The sequence below is a fragment of the Parambassis ranga genome, chromosome 19 (assembly GCF_900634625.1).
Source record: "Parambassis ranga chromosome 19, fParRan2.1, whole genome shotgun sequence".
Taxonomy (NCBI): domain Eukaryota; kingdom Metazoa; phylum Chordata; class Actinopteri; family Ambassidae; genus Parambassis; species Parambassis ranga.
This window is the reverse complement of record NC_041039.1, coordinates 5212053-5231641: the sequence shown is the minus strand read 5'-3', so window position 1 is coordinate 5231641 and position 19589 is coordinate 5212053. Positions and strand designations below refer to the sequence as shown.

At 41.8% G+C, this 19589-nt stretch overlaps 1 protein-coding gene across 3 annotated transcripts; it reads left to right on the top strand.

The window, feature by feature from the left end:
- Positions 1-915: 915 nt before the first annotated feature.
- Positions 916-18429, top strand: aatkb (apoptosis-associated tyrosine kinase b). Of its 3 annotated transcripts, XM_028430774.1 has the most exons (13): positions 916-1130; positions 2260-2401; positions 6408-6487; positions 7025-7143; positions 7244-7331; positions 8304-8437; positions 8759-8843; positions 9002-9123; positions 10061-10210; positions 10494-14001; positions 14086-14212; positions 14809-15015; positions 15373-18429. In XM_028430774.1, exons 2-13 carry the CDS (start codon positions 2299-2301, stop codon positions 15399-15401), a joined length of 4752 nt encoding a protein of 1583 aa, XP_028286575.1. In that variant the 5' UTR covers positions 916-1130; positions 2260-2298; the 3' UTR covers positions 15402-18429. The 3 variants fall into 3 exon arrangements, with proteins under 3 accessions (XP_028286575.1, XP_028286577.1, XP_028286576.1); XM_028430776.1 differs by lacking the exons at positions 916-1130; positions 2260-2401 and adding an exon at positions 5884-6182; XM_028430775.1 differs by lacking the exons at positions 916-1130; positions 2260-2401; positions 6408-6487 and adding an exon at positions 6678-6900.
- Positions 18430-19589: the final 1160 nt, after the last annotated feature.

Here is a 19589-nt window from a genome sequence, read left to right as displayed (position 1 = left end):
AAAATGTTCGAAGATGAGCTTTGCTTGAATAAGGCCAAAATTCTCAAAAGGCAAGACTAACAAAACCCCCAAAATAAATAAATGAGAAATATAACAAAAACAAAGAAATAACAGAAAGAACACAGGGCAGCGACACAGAGAACAAACATAAAGGCGAGCACATGACTTAAATACACAAACGATAACGAGACACAGGTGAGAACAGTTAGGGCAGGGCTGGCAATCAAAAATGGAGGGAACACAAGAGGAAGTAAAACAGACAGAGACACACAAGGAAACAGGAGTTTCAAAATAAAACAGGAAATACAAGGAAAACAAATATCAAAAAGCAAGAAACCAAAAAAAGTTAAAATCCTTAATCATTATTGAAATGGGCAGAAAAACAACATTTGTTTAAGAAGGGTTTAGTGTTTATATACTTATAATCCCTCTCTGTATTCACTCATATTCAACATGTTTACAATTACTTTTAAGTCAGGGGTTATGGTGAGAGTTTGGTTACGTCAGTGTAGTGATGAGGTCAAAGGTCAGGCTCAGAGGTGAGAATATATAGCGGAGTGTCCTCATAAGTGTAGTGTTATTAATAAAACAAAAAAGAATGGGGTGGGGGGGCTGCCCTGCAGATGTTCTTTGGCATCTGGGAGAGGGGGAGAAAGAGAGAGGGGGAAGAGAGAGCGGATGATGTCACATGTATAGTATGTGAGTGCCCCCCCCCTGCCTCCACCCCTACTCCTCCTCCTCCCACTTGTATTTTTCTCTCTCACATTTTTGTGGGGGCTCAATTTCTCTGGCTCATGAGATGACCGTAGGTTTTTGACTGTGAACTGGGGAGATAGTGCTCCTCCCTCTTCCTCCCAGTCCCCCTCCACTACTTCCTCGCCCCCTTTCTGGTTTTCTCTCCCTCCATCCCTAACCATCCTGGTGACAGTCAGTGGTCAGCTCCAAAGGCTCTTCTTCCTCCTCTCTAGATCAACTGGGAAAATCTCTGCAGAAGCTTGAAGCCTATTTCCAGCCACTACCATCCTGACCTCCACCCATGTGTGTGTGTGTGTGTGTGTGTGTGAGAGAGAGAGAAAGCAAAAAAAGAGATACTGTAACATGTCATCTTCACCTGTGGACACTGAGGAAAGGTAAGCTGTGGGGTTAAGATCATTGTCTTCATCAGATGGTCTTGATATTAATTTAAAAATGGATTATTGAGTGGATCAATTTAGAATCAATCAACACAAATTATTGTATTGTGACAAAATGAATTTAGTTTCTCAAATTTCATGATTGATCTGTATTGTTTTCATTGTAAAATATTTGAGCTCTGTTAGTTTTGCTGTTGGTGTGTGTGTGTGCGTGAGAGAGAGTGAGAGACTTTGACAGTGTGTGTCGATGTTTAGAGCAAACCCACATGTTAAAAAGGAGGGCCGTGTGAAGATTTGTATCTCAAGAAAAAGGGAGGGCACAAGTCTATATGTGTGTGTGTTCGTGCACTGACATTCTTGGGGACAGGATGAAGCGCGAGATGGAGGTGTTTATGTGTGCATGTGTTTGTGTGGGTGTTGCAGAGGGGTTGCAGCAGGTCACATTTTTCCACATATGAGACCCTACTGCTCCCATCTAAGAGACTTTTATTCTGACATCCGGTCTGTGGATGGGACAGGGCCAACTCCCTCCTCCTCCTTCTTCTCCTCCTCCTTGGTTTCTCTGCTTCATATTTCCTTGAGGAGCTCCTTGATGCTTTTCCAGCAAAGGCCTTGATTTAACATGGAACCCGACCACCCCCCACCCCCCCACCCCTTTTGTTTGCAGCCTCTCCTTGATAACTACTTTTAAAGCAGTTAATATTCTTCCCAGATCCTGCTGATTGCTATTGACATCAGTACGACATTGATCTCACTAGTCACTATCATCAGTTCTTATTCTCATTGCATAATATTGCTTGTTAATTTTGCATGAAAATATAAAACAAAACAGTCTCTGCAGTCCATCATCTGCATATTTCCAAATAAAATCATTAAGCTTATCTGTGAAGTAAAGGATTAAAATCCTAATCTCTGTACATATTTGGCTTGGCTTTGTTTACACTGTGACTCTCCAAAAGTTTCATAAACAGCTCTGAGGGGGGAAAAAACACTGAACTGGATCCAGGACAGCTTGCTTCAGTTTATCTCAGCTCTGCTTCAACGGTTGCGCCAAAATATCAACAACATGTGAAAGCAGCTCACACTAACGTTGTTGTAATGTGGATGTATCATCAATGTGTTCCAGGAATTCAAGAATGTGGATGGGGAGGAGTACCATGCAGACATGTCCACCTTGGCCTCGCCGGCCTCCAAGGGAAGCCCGGATGTCTACATCCTGCCGCTCACTGAGGTGTCCCTGCCGGTCGCTAAGCAACCCACACGATCAGGTGAGTTTATGAGCTGACATCATTTTGTGTGACCCTTGCAGGAGTTTCATAGAAGGAGTCCTATCGTTACACAACGCGCGCCTCATTTTAAGGCGTGTGAGAGTAATATAAGAACGTGTCTGGCATTAGTCAACATTCGTCCCTGGAGTGAACAACGCCCTGACACTGGCCTCAGTCAGCTGGGCCTCCACCTATCCCACAATCCCTCGCTGCAGGTCTCTACAGAATGAACTCTTTAACTTTCTCCCACAAACATCTGCCTGTTGCATAATAATGTCCAGTGCAGCCGGCCTACTCTGCAGTTTGTTGGTATGTTAGGCATGTGAGAGCACAAAACCCCAGTGAGAATATCCCTCTTTTTCCACTCGGACCGCTTTCTGAGTCGCTTTCAATGTGACAATGGTCCTTGTTGTGCATTAATAGGGTGATAGTGCCCGATAAACTTATGACACTGGAGGGGGCTGAGCATTAATGGATCCTGCCCATGCAGACACCATAAGGTAGAAGGTCTAAATATAAAAAAAGTTCATTAAATGTTTAGTAAAAGGAATGCTTTGAAAAACCAAAGAAATGTTACACAAAAAAAAACATAATCTGTTTGCACATCACCAAATATTTTCTCATAAACTGAACCTTTAACACTTGTTTTGTCCTGGATAATAGAAACCATATGGTAGTGGCAGTCAGGGATTTATTACTGCACCTTCAGGACAGCCTCACCCACTGACATCATTTGAGAATATTGATTTTTGTTTTCAAAGAAGTGAAGAAAAGAATCTTTTTTGCATTGCTTGTATTTTTTCATAACTTCCTCATGATCTTTTTTCCACTGTTTAATGTCAGTTCACTGGGTTGTTGTGTTCTTTTCTTGAACTGACTATTTCAAGTGTGTTTGTATACCTTACCTAAGTGCTTTTGCAGGATTATGAAATATTAAAACTGAAACGCATCAGAGAGGAAGAAAAAAAACATAGTGCTGCTAAATGTTTGAGTAGCCTTTAGAATTCATATAACCCAAAACAACATCCAGTATCAGGAAAATACTACATTAGATATAAGTTAGTGACAGAAGTATGTGAACCTTTAATTAAAGGCAGAGGTGTTTTCAATCAATGGAAGAAGTCAGGCAGTGTCCTGTTTCATTGAAACAACAGTGATCTATCACAGTCTGAGCTTCACAACATGTTTGTAGAAGTGTATAATGACATAATCAAAGGACATTTCTGAGGACCTCATACAAACAGTTGTTGCTGCTCATCAGGCTGGAAAAGGTTACACAAGCATCTCTAAAGAGTTTGGACTCCACAAATCCACAGACAGACAGACAGACAGACAGTGTACAAATGGAGGAAATTCAAGTCCACTGTTACCTCCACAGGAGTGATCTATCAACAAAGATCACTCCAAGGAACACAGGGTGACCTGTAAGCAGCTAAAGGCCTCTCTCTCTCTCATTGGCTAATGTTAATGTTGATGAATCCACCATCAGGAGAACACTGAACAACCATGGTGTGCATGTCAGAGCTGCAAGGAGAAAGTCACCGCTCTCCAAAAAGAACACTGCTGTCTGTCTGCAGTTTGATAAAGATCATGTGGACAAACCAGAGTCCAGCTGGGAAAATATTTAGTGGACAGACGAGACCAGAATAGAATGATTTGACTTGTGAGTGAGAAGCTTAATGTTGAGAGATAGAATGACACTGCATTCCAGTATATAAACCATCTGTTAAACATGGTGGTGGTAGTATCATGGTTTGGTCTGTTTTAGTGCATGTGAACTAGGATAAGCTACAAGCATTGATGGAACAATGAATTCTGAATGATAGCAGTGAATTCGACAAGGAAATGTCAGACATCTGTTTGTGAACTCAACAAAGTGCAGCAAGACAACAACAAACACACAAGTCCTTTAACAGAAGAATGTTTAAAGAAGAACAAAGTTCATGTTCTGAAATGATCAAGTCAAAGTTCTGACTTTATTCCAACTTAAATGTTGTTGAAGCTCCTGAAACAAACAGTTCATGTGAAGGAACCACCAACATGTCAGATTGTAGCTGTTCTGTTCTGAAGAATGGATTTTAATTCCTCCCAGTCATTGTGGACCACTGATCAGTAAACCTTTATTTGTTGTTGCTGCTGCACAAAGAGGTCACAGATGACTTGTGTGAAATATAGCTGATGTTTATTATTTAAAAAGAAATACAAGTTTATAGGTTCACAAACTTTCAAGTAGAACTGTATCTAGGACAGCAATGATAACTGCATGAATACATTATTTTATGAGAATTAAAAAGCCTCCAGTTGCTTTTAACACATTATAGATGTTCAGATTTAATGATTCCTGGGAGTAGCTGTGGAGCTGAAGTACTTAATCTCGTTGCTTTCAGCCAATGTTTCCATCATCCTGCTATGTACCAGAGCTGTCAGTGGACTCTGTGGATAGGTGGAGTTCCCAGTGAGACACAAGTTATTCTGCAAGAGCTTGGCTCGGACTTGGCTCCTATAGGACCCGCCCTGATGCAGCTGTTCTTTGCTGCAGGCTGCACCGTAAAGACTAATGTAGCTCCCACCCACTCAGAGGAGACATGGGAGCAGCTACACATGCATTAAAAACAGGCTCTTAGATTCAAATGTCTTCCCATTGCCTTCACATACATTACATCGACCTATGAGTCTTCACCATCAACAGTCCGATTGAGTTACACAACAACCACGATGGCCATAAGCGAATTTTAAAGATTGTCCAAGGACAACTCAGCATCTCAGCACAGAGTGGAGCAGCATGATCTGTACTGGAAAGGGGATAATGGTAGTTCCATTTGGCTCTGAGTGATTTAGCTGCTGTGTGTCTTGCTAAAGACTACTATAGTTATTACACAAGATGCTCAGCTAACTGCAACTGCTATCAAATGGAAAGTGAGTTGACTATGATGAGATCTCAGAACAGTTTTTTATATGTTTAAAAATAATCAGTACGAAAGATACAAAAACATTTTAGTCTTGAATTTTGCTTCCACAATGTATTATCCTTCTCTCACTGTTCCACCAGCATCATGAATATTTGAAGTACACATGATGGTGTAGGTGGAACCCATTGCCTCCCACTGTTATCACCAATACTCAGTTCATTCCTATGTCATAGAAAATAATAGACCCAGTGTGCACGTACTAACTGGTCCTAACTGGTGCCATGCTGCCCTAAGCAGCTAAACAATAGTGGCTATTCTACATCTGGGCCAGGGAGAGTGTGAGTGGGTGTAAGGAATGACCAGTCTGGGGATAGGGGACAGGGGTGTCCAATATGGCCTCCACACAGTGGTTGGACTGTATGTCAGTCTGGGTGAAGGGGGGAGGGGTGGGGGGTGGGGGGCATATCACAAAGATATGCCTGTCTGACTACGCACAGAATCTAAAGTGTCATCGTGGGAGACGGAGAGAGAAAAGAAGGGGATAGATGGTGATGGGGGGAGAGATGGTGAAGGGGAGGCAGATGTGAGGGGATGTTGCCATCGGTTTCACTTGGCTAAGCTGGGACAGGATGGGACGGATGGGCTAGGGAAGGGTCATTGGGTGATGCTGACAGCGATGCATCAGAGAGTTGAAAAACAGTCAGACAAATTGGGGCCAGAGACAGCTCAGGATAGAATAGCTCTTCAGATATTGTTTTGTTTACAATGGACAGTGGGCAATGTCTACCGGCGCTTTCGGATGTTGAGATATGGTTAATAGCAATCGATTGGACTGAGGACGGATTTTATCATAGCCACTTAACCTGGATGTGGTGCGTTTTGCCATCTTACTTTACATGTTATTCTGGCTTTAGCTTTGTTTTGAGTGATGTATTCTATCAGAACAATCATCACCCTTGCATTAATACTGTTGTTTGCAATGTAGACGCTGAAATGTTTGCAAGGTATCCACACGATAATGTACTTTTGATGTTTATGGAGATAGAATTAAGGATTAAATGGGAATAAATGGTCATTGTTTACTCTTTTTCATTCAGTCCAACTCCAGAAGTCCACCGATCTGGGCCGCCACAATCTCCTCTACCTGAAAGAAATCGGAAATGGCTGGTTTGGAAAGGTAAGCCCACTCCGAAAAACCATCCGGATTATTACCTTAAGAGGGAGTTTCAGCTGCTGCTCCTGATACCTGCCTGGTACATGAAACACACTGAAGGCTGGCATCACGGCTGTGATCCCGGCCCGTGTGTTAAGTTAAAAATGTTCGACACGCTGCATTACCTGTAATGTCTGAGCGTGTAATCCCAGCCGGAACCTCTCCCTCTTTGATGTCAGCTCATCCCAGGAGTCATAGTCCCTGAGAACAAATTTTTATGTTGCTGAAATTTAAATTTAAAAAGTAATAGCTTTCACCTCAGGCTGATGTGCAATGTGCTTTACAAACTGATAACATGTTGTTGTCTCATTCTTTCCCGTATTCTATCTCCTCCCTTCTCATACTGTTCACTCTTCACGTCTTTTTCATCCTTGTGGGTATGTCCATCTGTTTTTTCTCAACCCTGCATGTCTCACGGTCATTCCCTGCCCATGCCTAATGTGTCTTATGTGTGAACGCGTCCGTCATTCCTGTATGTATTCGTCTCCTCTTGTGTCTCAGGTTCTGCTGGGGGAGGTGAACGCAGGCCTGAATACCACCCAAGTGGTGGTGAAGGAACTTAAAGCCAGCGCCAGCGTGCAGGAACAGATGCACTTTCTAGAGGAAGCACAACCTTACCGGTACAACTTTAACTTCCATCACCTGTGTATCTGGTTATAACAAAATGTCAGTAGATGTCTAACAAATGTCTAACAAATACCTTCATCCTCTGCTTTCCAGCGCCCTCCAGCACCCCGCTCTGCTGCAGTGTCTAGTCCAGTGTACTGAGGTCACTCCCTACCTGCTGGTGATGGAGTTTTGTCCTCTGGTGGGTGTCCAAACTCACTGTCCTTGTCAGGTTCTTGCAATAATTTGCTCTGTAGATCATTCAGGAAAATGAAATTGAATGAGAATTTTTGTGCAGTTTGGCAGTAAAATCATTCTTGGCAGCTACTGCAAACATTTGGCAGATAAGCTTAAAATTACAAATAAGTCAAGCTACACATTTATGACTCCAGCTGCAGCCACCACCATCTCCACTTGACTGAATAGTGTAGCAGTATAAACCAAGAACCATCGTTTTATTTTTTAAATTCACCACAATGTAGGAGAAGTAAATTGATACCAGCTGATAAAATACACTATATTCATTTTTACATTTATAAAGAGATCAAATGTTTCAATTTTTGCTATACAACAGAAAATATTGTTTAGAAGATATTTGCAAGATAGCCTGTTAAGATGTAGCATCTGTTGGTGGTCCTTAAAACACACAAAAAAGATAATACAAAAACAAAGCAACAATGCATAAATTCATATACACAAATACATTTGACAAAAGTATGTTATATAGAAATAAAACAAAAAGAACTGGTCATACATGATTTTATTTCTGATTCTTTTAATTTCCTTTATATATATATATATATATATATATATATATATATATAGTTGTATTCTACTGCTAAAAATAAAAAATATATATATTCAAGTGTAGATAATTATGCTGTTAATCAGTTAGTCTTTGGTGGGTACAATCAGTCTTATTAGTGTGATTTGAATGGCAATATTTCACTCCAGAAAGAAGCTTAAGTCACTCAGACGTCCGGATTTGCCTGTTGTTCCACCAAATTAATAAATAAAAATCCAGTTTGGTATTAGAACAGTGCATGTAAGAACATCAGATGCACTATCATAGACAGACTTTAGATCCTACAAAGCACAGTAAGACTGCCCTCCAGTGGTCAGAGGCTGTCATAAAGATGATTTTTTTTTATATATCTTCCTGTGCCTTTCTCAGGGGGATGTGAAGGGTTACCTCCGAAGCTGCAGGACTGCTGAAACCATGACCCCAGAGCCTTTGATTCTTCAGCGGATGGCCTCCGACATCGCCTCTGGACTCCTGCACCTGCACAAACACAACTTTACTCATAGGTAAGAAGATGTTTCTGCTATTAATTCTCACACTTTAGTAAAAAAAATTTATAGAAAATGTACTTTCTTGGTTGCTTCCTGAAACAATATCCTGGTGCTGCTTGAGTGCTCTTTATAGACTCCAGCATCAGTGATTTTGTTGCAGGCGGTGATTCCTACTCTCCACAACGTCCTCAGTCAGTATTTCTTTTTTACATGCAGTAAGACCACTTACATATTTTTGTTCCATGAGAAATATGACACATCCCACAGCGTCTGGATTTATGTAGTTTATAAATAGTAAAGATATGTTACAGCTGTCCTCCTCTCCTGTGTCATCAGTGATCTGGCTTTGAGGAACTGCTTATTGACTGGAGATGTTTCTGTGAAGATTGGAGATTATGGTCTGTCTCACAACAAGTACAAGGTAGTGTATTTCGTAAAATTAATACAGTACAAGTGGGATTTTACAAATCATTTGTTTTTTCACACTTTATTTACTCAAGATACATGATCATAGAACATATTTAGTCTTCATATGTTCCTATACCTAACTCTTAACACTGTATCTGACTCTCCCATTAGGATGACTACTATTTGACATCAGATCAGATGTATGTACCCCTCCGTTGGATTGCTCCAGAGCTGGTGGATGAGGTGCATGGAAACCTGCTGGTGGCAGACCAGACCCAACAGAGCAACATCTGGTAACACACATACACAAACACACAAAACCATGTAGCTGTCTTTGTAAAGACATTCATTTATATAATGCATTATAACACAACTAACATGAAACATTACTCTACACTTCACCTTTTTAAGCCATTTAATAGGGTCTAAAAAAAACTGAGGAGACGCCGAAATGTCCTCATTTCAATGGTCTAATTCTGGTCCTTATAAATACACACACACCAATACCTCTGTCAGGACATTCATTGACATAATGATAATTCTCTGGTTCCTTACCAGAACCTTAACTATTACAATAGAAGAACTCAGAAAAGAAGGAAAGTTCAAAGAGTTTATTACAAAACTAAAGAAATGTCTAACAAAGGTCAGTGTGGTGAGTGATTCCATCCTAACCTGTTTCTGAGCATTTCCCCCTGGGATTAATAAAGTATTTGTGATTTAGAACAAAAAACAAACAAAAAACTAAAGGAATCCAGGATAAGCTCTTAGAGTATCAGTCTATTCTCAACAGTGTAGATTCACAGACAATCCAGCAAAGACAGAGGAAAGTAGGTGTCTATATACGTACACATGGTGGTAAGTGATTAGTATGTAGCAAGTTGCCAGTGAGGCAATCAGCCCTGCAGCTCCAGCATCAGCCCCAACAGTAGACAGGGAGGAGGGGAAAACACAGAAGAACACAAAGAAAAGTATCTGCCCCATAACATTGAGTCCATCAACCTTACCTAAACCTAATTCTAAAACCAAGTCCTTGCCATGTCCTCACTTCAACGGTCTAACATTCTGGTACCCACAAACATATGTACACACACAGTATAATAATATCAGTAGATACACATAAGAAGAAAAAGCAAAAATTAATATTATTATAAGTTATATTATAAGTAACATGTCCTTTTCTGATCACTATTTTATATTGACTCTTGCTATCCTGTGCTATCCTCCTCTCAGGTCTCTGGGAGTGACTATCTGGGAACTGTTCGAGCTAGGAAACCAGCCCTACAGACACTACTCTGATAGACAAGTACTGACCTACGCTGTGAGGGAGCAGCAGCTGCGACTGCCCAAACCCCTGCTCAAAGTGCCCCTGGCTGAGCGCTGGTGAGTCACATGCAGAAACAGGGTCAGTATAATATTTATCAGGCTTTTAGAAGGAGGACACATGCAGAACAACACAATATTGAGAGCAACATAATTAAATCCCTTCCAGCATGAGGACTGCAGTTCCCTTTTCTAGTTCAGATTCACATTATTATGCTAATCCTGTGAGTTTGGCGTTCCTGAATTGGGGTTACTTTTCACCGATTTGTAACAAAATGTATTAGTAGTGGTCTAACAAACAAGTTCTATATTCATAATTTATCTCATTTGTTTGGGTCTACAGGTATGAGGTGATGCAATTCTGCTGGTTGCAGCCTGATCAAAGACCTAATGCAGAGGAAGTCCACTTGCTACTCAGCTATCTGTGCGCCAAGGGAGCCAGTGAGGCTGAGGAGGATTTTGAGAGGCGCTGGAACTCCATGCGTCCCAACACTAGATTCAGCAGCCACCTTGGTGGATCTGCAATGTCAAGAGACCACCCATCATCAACCGCCTCCTCTTTCCCTCTCTTGGAGCAATTTTCAGGTGGTGATGGCTACCACTCGGAGTCCGGAGATGACATACTTACTGTCACTGAGACCAGCCACGGTCTGAACTTTGAGTACAAGTGGGAGCATGCCAGAGCAGACCAGTCATACAGAACCCCAGACTCCTCTAATACCTTGGGCCAGGTGAACCATCATTGTCAGGAAGTTTTTTACTCCCCTGGAGGGATTGTTGGAGGCTGCCCCATGGAGGGCCTAAACCATGAAGATTCACCTCCTTACTATCAACAAAAACATCTTCATGCTCCAGGTGTACTTCCTGTCCTCAGTGCCCACAGCCCCTCAGTAAGCAGCGAATACTATATCCGCATTGAGGAGCCAGTAGACTGTAACATTGATCCAGACTACACCATGTGCTCCTACAGCCCAGAATATCAGGGCAGCAGTGGTAGCTTCTTGACTGGGAGTGCAGACTCTGGTGAGTGTGTGGCCTGCCCATCACTGGCTAAAACTATGGCTCCCTATTGGTCAGCAGATGTCCATAAATCTGATGTGTATGACTCCAGTGACTCAAGTCCTGCCATCTCCCTGACTATGGAGCCCCTTTTAGGGCAAGTATCGGACAACAGCCCCCTAAGACCCTGGGAGTCTAGTCACTATGTGTCCTACAAAGACAGAGATGGGGGGTATTACTATGAGCACTCGCCACCTTTGGGAATAGATCACTATCTGAACAGAGGAGAGTCATCCAGTGAGTTTCATCAGGAAAGTTGGGGGTCAAGAAGCCTGCGTCAAGCTTTGGGTGAGCTGGACAACCCACTAGGTATATCACCATCTGTAAACAGTTCACTTCAGCAGGCATTCCGAGACACATATCTGGACACAAGCCAGAACTCTATCATAGGAAAGAACATAACAGGGGGCTACTATGACATGATGGGTTCCCTGAGGAAGACAATGCCCAGCCATACAAGACACAACAGCCACTCTGTCAGCATCAACATGGAGACTAAAGGGGCTCTGTTTATTGGACACAGCAGAGACAGTGAGTCAGAAGAGGAACAGGAGGACATATTTGTTGAGAGACACACATGCAACACCTGGCCTTCAAAGCACCGCCACAGCAGTTACCACAGACGGGCTAGCCACAGTTGCCGACAAGACACATATGCTGATTTTCACTATACGATGCCAAGTACAGACATTGAAGACTCCTGGCCAGACCAGCACAGCCTAGCTTTCCACTCACTACCCAAACCCATTGACTATCTTGAGCCACACCAGGCCAAAGATAACAGTGCCTGCCTTAGTCTGAGCAAACATCACACTATGGTGCCCTCAGACAACTGCAATGCCTACATCTACCTGTGCCACGAAGGTGAGACTCAGGTACCAGCATCTGGAGAGTGCTGCCACACACAATTTGTTGACCCACTTACTGGCATACTGGTCAGAAACAACAGCTACTGCAACAACTACAATTACAGCAACTACATCCGAGATAAGATCATTGACATCCAAAGCAATGAAGAAATGATTAATTTATCACCAGCTCCAGGAGGTCCTGTTGTGGCTAAACCTGCTTTGATCAAATCTGAGGACTGTGATGAACAGTATGTCGATCTTACAACAAATGATACACCTTTCAAAGAAAGGATGGAGGATGTAATCAAGGAAAATCTCATCATGCAAAAACTGCAAGAGCCAAGGATAGAAGAGATGATTTTGACAATGACTAAAAGCACCCCACCTCCTGATGATAACATGCATGTGATGGTGACCATCACAGATCCACAGTCTGAGCTCAGTCACACAGCCGACAGTGGCGTTGACCGTGGTGGCTCCAATGTTAGCCTTGCTGACATCCTTGACTGCAGTGACGACGACGAAGACGACGATATCACAGATGACATCACTGATGTTACCTCCGGCATCTTCGCTGATGAGTCCAGTGAGCTGAACGCTTCTCCTGCCTTCAAGTCGCTACAAAAACAGGTAGGAACCCCTGATTCCATGGACTCCATGGATCTGCCATCTGCTGCTGGGTCTTGTGAAGGCTTGAGCCCTGCTTCCTCCCACCCTTCCAGTTCACCTAAAGCTATGGACAGTGGTTATGACACAGAGAATAATGAGAGCCCTGAGTTTGTCCCCAAAGAGTCTCATGAACATCGTGAACAATCTGTGGTAAAGCCTACTCTGGATGCAAGACTGGAGGAGGAAGAGGAGCTGGAGGAGCAAGTTACTGTGGTACCCACAGATGGAGAGTCATCACCGGGTGAAGATTTGGCCTCAGCAGCCTCACAGATGGAAGACCCTATTCTTTTGCCACTGAGTGATAAGACTCCATACAGAGACTCTGCCTACTTTTCAGACTATGAGAGTGAGAGGCAGATTGTGGATGAAGGAGCAAACAATGAACAAGGTGTTGAAAAGGCACATCACACAGGAGAAAAGAAGGCAGAGAAAAGAAAAAATGAAGAGGAGAAAAAACCAGATGGTGTACTCAGTAAAGATATAAAACTTGAAACAACTGACACATTGTCTGGCACATTAGAACCTTCTTCACCAGAGATGGATGAGTACTTAACAGAGGAGTGCTTCCAAGATGAGGTATTAGGGCTTCCTCTAGAGCCCTCTGACACCACATCAATAGCAGAGGGAGGACTTGATGAATGGCCATCCCAGGAAGAAGGCTCATCTTTAGGAGACTGGGCAGCCGAGGTGGTGGGGGCCATGGAAGAAGCTCTTGATGCCCTGAATGGAGATTGTGCCTCCAACGTAAAGGTAGATGAGGAGGCAGAGGACAAAAATGACTCTGCTCAAGCTTTAGAAACAACTAAAGAGACATCGACAAAGACAATTCAAAACAGGCCCTCAGGCATATCCAGTGAAATCCCACACACCTTACCCAAAGACGAGGTGGCCTTACAGCACACATCAAACACCAGAAGGTTTTCCTCTTCCTCTCCTCCACCACCATCCACCCCTCCGACTCCACTCCCTGCGACAGAAAGCCGGGTATCTCAAGCCGACGGCGAAGAAGCTGACGAAGAGGACACGGATGACAGTGATGAGTCGGATGAGGAGCTGCGAATATACAGTGTGCAAGAGCAGAGCGGAGGGGAGGAAAGTGATGACGAGTGCCACCCAGTGCCCATTGTGGTGAGCGATGACAGTGAGGCCCACAAACTGCGCAGCCTCCTCAAGATGCCAACTCTGCTTACTGCAGACAACCTGGAGGAAAACCTGGAACGCAAGAAGACTGTGTCCTTTTTTGACGATGTTACCGTCTACTTGTTTGATCAGGTAGCCTAATATTTAAATTATTGAAGGTCTTTTTTACCTTAGTCCTACCATATTTTCATTTTTATCCTACTCTTCTACCACTAGGAAAGTCCAACTAAGGAACTGGCAGAGCATGGCTTTCCGTTAGGAGAGGGTCAGAGTTCAAGAAGCAAATCTCATGAGAGAGTTAATGTCTCTGATGACTCTTCAGATGGGAACATCTCAGAGGAAAGTAAGTACATAGTGTGTATGCAAGTTTTATCTAGCTAAAACACATAATAGTTTAAGATAAGACAGAGATAAGATAAGTTAACTTGTCAGGATGTCTCCTTCCAAAGGAAGACCCAAATGCAGAAATGAAAAACCCAACAAGTCAGAAAGAGAGCTTTATAAATATATGAATAATGCCACCAAAAAGCCCAAAAATTCAAAAAATAAACAAAGTTCAAGGAGTCAAAAATTTAACTGAAACCAACATGACCATAGGGAATCCACATAACAAATGGGCACCACAGGGAATAACACAAGGACACAGCTAGTAAACCAATGAAGGGGAGGACAAGAATAAAATACACATTGGGACATAAGACACAGGTGCAAACAACCAGGGATGGGCAGGTTATCAACAAGGAGGGAAGTAAAACACACAGAGACAAAAGGAAACACTCACTTTCAAAATAAAACAGGAAGTCCAACAAAACCGGAATTGTATCTCTCAGCTGGCACGTGAATGCCTCGGTATTACCATTATAAGCTGGAGGAGGTGTCTGCCCCCTCTAGATATGCAGAAGAAAATGAATGGCTGGATGGTGTGTTTTGTCTATTTAGGTGCCGGTTATGAGTGGGAGGACGACTTCCCCCTGCTCCCACTGCCAACATCCTCGGCTACATCTGACTCCCCTCCACCACGCTCCATCTCCAAAGCCCCGGACCCTAAACTGGCTGTGCAGTACTCCCGCTTCACTGTCTCCCCTTCAAACGTGTCCCGGTTCTCCATCACTCACATCTCCGACTCAGATATGGACTCCGCAGGAGGTGGGTCACCTCTACATAACAGCACACCATTCCTCATAACCATATTTGATTAAAAAGCTGAGTAAAATTAGTGCCAAAGATGCCCTTGGAAAGAATTTAGTAAGTATTTCAAATTATATGCAGACATGTTTTGGTTAATGTGGCATCAAAAGGCAAATTTAATCATGTAGTGATGCTTTATCCAAGTCTGGGAATCTGGCCCATTCAAGATGTGTTTGTTGGCTGCAAATACCCAACTAAACAGACTGTACCCTTTCCCGCCAAATTTCTTAGAATCCATCAGACATAACTTGGGATTTAAATAAAAATAAATAAAAAAGCAGTATAAAGATACTTTTGCCTTGTTGTGTTTTGCAGGAAGCAGCGAAGAAGGAGACAAAGAATAAACAAGCCGTGGATATTTACTGCCTCTATATGACTACAACTTGGCCTACTAGCATGACTTCTGATTTCATTTTTATCGTCAGGTTTTAGAAAAAACACAAGACAGTGCCTCTCACAGACTGTGGACACTTTTAAAAGCTCCGTCTTACCACAAACGTAAGGACTGGCCTAAGCTGTTTAGAAAAGAGAATGGTTAATCTATAACATTTACAGAATAATAATATATAATGTATGTATATGCTGAATTTATGAAAGCAGGAGGTATGTAGAGTTCTGCATATTTTCTGGACATAGTTGGAAGGACAGACCTTTGAGAAGCATCACATTTTCCACCTCTTTCGCTTTTTAATTTATGATGCAGATTATTCATTGATGCAGACACAACATCAACTTTTTTTTTTTCAACAAGAATTAGCACTTTGAAAAAGACTGTAAAGCTCCACAGACTTTGTACTTTTTAGGAAATCGTTTTACTTGTATTTATGAATATCAATGAGGTATCACAAGTAATATGATAATATTTGGGTGACAAAGTGTGAAAGAAGGAAGCAAAAGGGAATCATAACAGCTGTCTGGTTACAGAATGTTTTGAGGAAACAGCTGATCAAACTTTTTTTTTGGGTTGCATCAAGAACTCTACTGTTGCATTACATAAACATTATTTTCTCAACCAAATGCCAGCACAGCCATCATAACAAACTGAGCATTAGACACAGCGCGGTCCAGAAGGAGTTAAGGATTTATTAAATAATTTCTTTTTTCATATTGCAATGCATGGTTTTATGTTACTAGAACAGAGTATCCATAAGAGGTTTTTACTGAGAGACAAAGGGAAGACATTTTTGTTTTGTTTTGGAGTACAGACATGGTCTTTAAAATCAATTTTCATGCTACTTTAAAAGAAAATACCATGAACACACTTACCAGTTGTAGTGAATACAATTTTCTATCATAGAGTATGTAATATTACACAATATATTTTGCACATCTTCTGGAACCACAGTTTAAAAAAATGGTTGGTGAATCCAGTGACAAACAAATCTGAGTACTTCATCACATTGATGCAAAGATGCTGTGAATCCAATAATTGCTACAAAGCAGTGATGCTCATTGATTTGCACAACTTCTCAAGGGAAAAAACAAAAAACGTCACATTAGGTCGATAATACATCTGTCAGACATGACACATGTCGACCCTGAGAATGATCCTAACGCAAAAGTCTGAGTATGGAGTAAGGAGGAAGATTGGGGATGGTGAAGGTACATGAAACGCAATGGACTTTCACTTAGAAGCCCAAAGTTTAAGTATCACCACATGTTTCGTTCACGGTTAAGTTCAGTTTTTAAGCTTTGTTGGAGTTACGCTTAAAAACCTACCGATTAAGAGGGCCCAAGAGTTTAGTTTCCCTGACACCGTGAGCTGTTTTCTTTTCACCTGGCAATAAGTTTAGACATAAAAAGCTATTGATAATGTTACAACTTAAAAACAGGGTAAGAGATTAGTTAGCGTCTTGAAACACACAAATTCATATCATTAAACTCTGTTTCTGTTGCTACCATCAGGGTGAATTCCCACCTCCGGCATGAGAAATATGCACACGTTCTATTTTTTTAAGGACTGAAGTATCGACCTCATGTCACGTTTTCCTGGTGAAGACTGGCTGGATTTGTAACAAGATCCTCTATGGCCTTGTGCAAACACGGATGTAAAAGGGATGATATCATCATCAATATTGACTGCCCCTTCAAGTGTGTATCACAAAACATATCTGCACAACAGTATAACAAAAGTCTGTTATATTGTGTCTGCTTATATGTCATGTTTATGTTATGTTTATCAGTACATTTACAGCATTTCTGCCATGTTTGTAAGAAAACTGTCCGACTCTACTGTTACCATCACTTGCTGTATATTGGCTACAATAAGCTTGTTTGGAGCAGATGTACAATAATTTCTCAGAAGGTTTTCAGATTATAATTTGGTTTATTTATAGAGTTTTAAAATCACACTTGAAACTGAACCTTGTTGAGCCATCAGTTCAATATTATTTTGTCTGATCAGCTGGTTGGAAGGAGACAGACAGCTGATGTCGCAATCATAAAATGTTACAGTGCTTTGCTTTCTGTGTGTGTACATGTAAGGAAGGCTGGTGTGTTGCTGGTCTGCTGTTGCAGGGTTCCACCTTTTAGAAAAAAAAGAAAGAAAACACACCCAACGATCAACACGTGGTGTCTCCTAACCATGCGTTCACATCATGGGCGGCTAAAGCTGCCGTATGCTTTTAATACAGGCCGTAATACAGCCGTATGCTAGGGCTTTACTTTAACAGCAAATTGTGCTGTGTGACCCCCCCAATAAAGAATCTCACACCAACCAACAACCCATCACACCTCGACCAAGGCCACAGCCTTTTTTTGGCGATCTCCTTGCAACTTCTCGCAGGTCATTTTTGATAGGAACCGAAGTACAGTAGGAACCGAAGTTTCCTGAGAACGTCTACATTCTGATTGGTTGTCAACTGAAATGCATCATTGATAATTTGAATAAGGTTCAGCCGTCTTCAGCTTTCTTTAGTCACTCTAGTTGCTCAAATTTTGTCGCTTGAGTTGCTCTTGCTCATAGAAAGTAAAAGACTTCCGGAGATTTTGCAGCTTTAGTTGCTCTTGGTGTGAACCCAGGGTACGTGTTTGTTTGCCTCCTGAGGCTTTAATATTCTGTAACAGTTTAGCATAGAACCATCTAGATGGCTGTCCGTAATATTTTTGTATCTCGACAAAAATACTTTTAAGAGTATTGACGTACTGTATATGTGAAGGAGGAAAGTGGAAAAAAAAAACTAAATATCTCTTGTGTTTATTGTTGCCAAAGAGATGTTGTGTTGTTTAGCCCAAGGGTGAATTGGTGTTGTTTTAACACTTAAAATGGAGAAGGAGAAGAGGAACACGACATCCACTTTGGCCTTGAAGTGATGGTACAAATGTGCAGGAGAAGGTTTGGTTACTGTCAGTAATATGTGCCCCCACACTGACCTGGTCACGTTATTACTTTCTGTACCTTCTATCAAATATAAATAAAATCTGGTTTACACATGTTAAAGCAACACTATGGAGTTTTTCCAGCTTCTGAACTGCATCAACTCACAATAGGTTGAATGACACCTCTGCGCGAGAGCATCCTGTATGATCTGCACTGGCACTAGAACACTTTAGGGTAAGAGTAGGAACCTTTACCTAAAAAGGACTACAACATGTTCAAAGTCATGACTGAAGCAGCAAATAAAATGAAGAAAGTAAAGGTGGTGTCTGAGGAGACCAAGAAAAGAAAAAAGGAGCGAAACAATATCGCCCTCCGCTTTCACTGGGAATAGAATAGAATAGAATAGAATAGAATAGAATAGAATAGAATAGAATAGAATAGATGACCCGACTGGTGGTGACCTGGTGCTGTTACTGTTGGACCAGTAAGTAAATCTGATTGTTTACAATCTACAACCATGAGCTAATGCAAATTCATTTAGTCAACCTTTCACAATAGACTATTGGAACATAATTAGGCTTATCACCTTATGAACAGCATTGTCTTCCTTGCACAAAGGAGGAGGTAGCGGTCCTGCTGCTGGGTTGTTGCCCTCCTACGGCCCCCTCCACGTCTCCTGGTGCACTGGCCTGTCTCCTGGTATCTCCTCCATGCCCTGGACACTGTGCTGACAGACACAACAAACACATGCTACCTCTAGGGGTGAGAGCACTGACAAAATGCAAAAGTGATCAAACATCAGGCAGAAAGGATGAGAACAGAGAAATGGTCTGTGGTCAGCACCTGCAGAACCTCTCATTTATAGGGGTTGTCTTGATAATTGCCTCTCATTTCCACCTGTTGTCTGTTCCATTTGCACGACAGCAGTTGAAATTAATTCACAATCAGTGTTGCTTCCTAACTGGACAGGCTGATTTCACAGAAGAGTGATTGACCTGGAGTTACATTTTGTTCAAGTGTTGTTTTGTACAAGTGTTCCCTTTATGTTTTTGAGCAGTGCAGTACATAAATGAAGCAATAGGTTTATTCATATATGTAGAACATTTTGCTGTTACTATTAGCCTGATAATAGTAGTTATACTAATAGAATTGTTCTGGTTTACCTGTTACGATGACATGTTTGATCAAGGAAACTGATTTATATATCTATACT

What these genes read in the sequence shown, in the direction of transcription:
- aatkb (XM_028430774.1), top strand. Translation starts at nt 2,299, where the DNA reads ATGTCCACCTTGGCCTCGCCGGCCTCCAAGGGAAGCCCGGATGTCTAC. An exon ending in TAAGCAACCCACACGATCAG is followed by an intron (nt 2,402 to 6,407) that starts GTGAGTTTATGA and finishes TTTTTCATTCAG; the next exon opens with TCCAACTCCAGAAGTCCACC. An exon ending in TGTCTCACAACAAGTACAAG is followed by an intron (nt 8,844 to 9,001) that starts GTAGTGTATTTC and finishes CTCTCCCATTAG; the next exon opens with GATGACTACTATTTGACATC.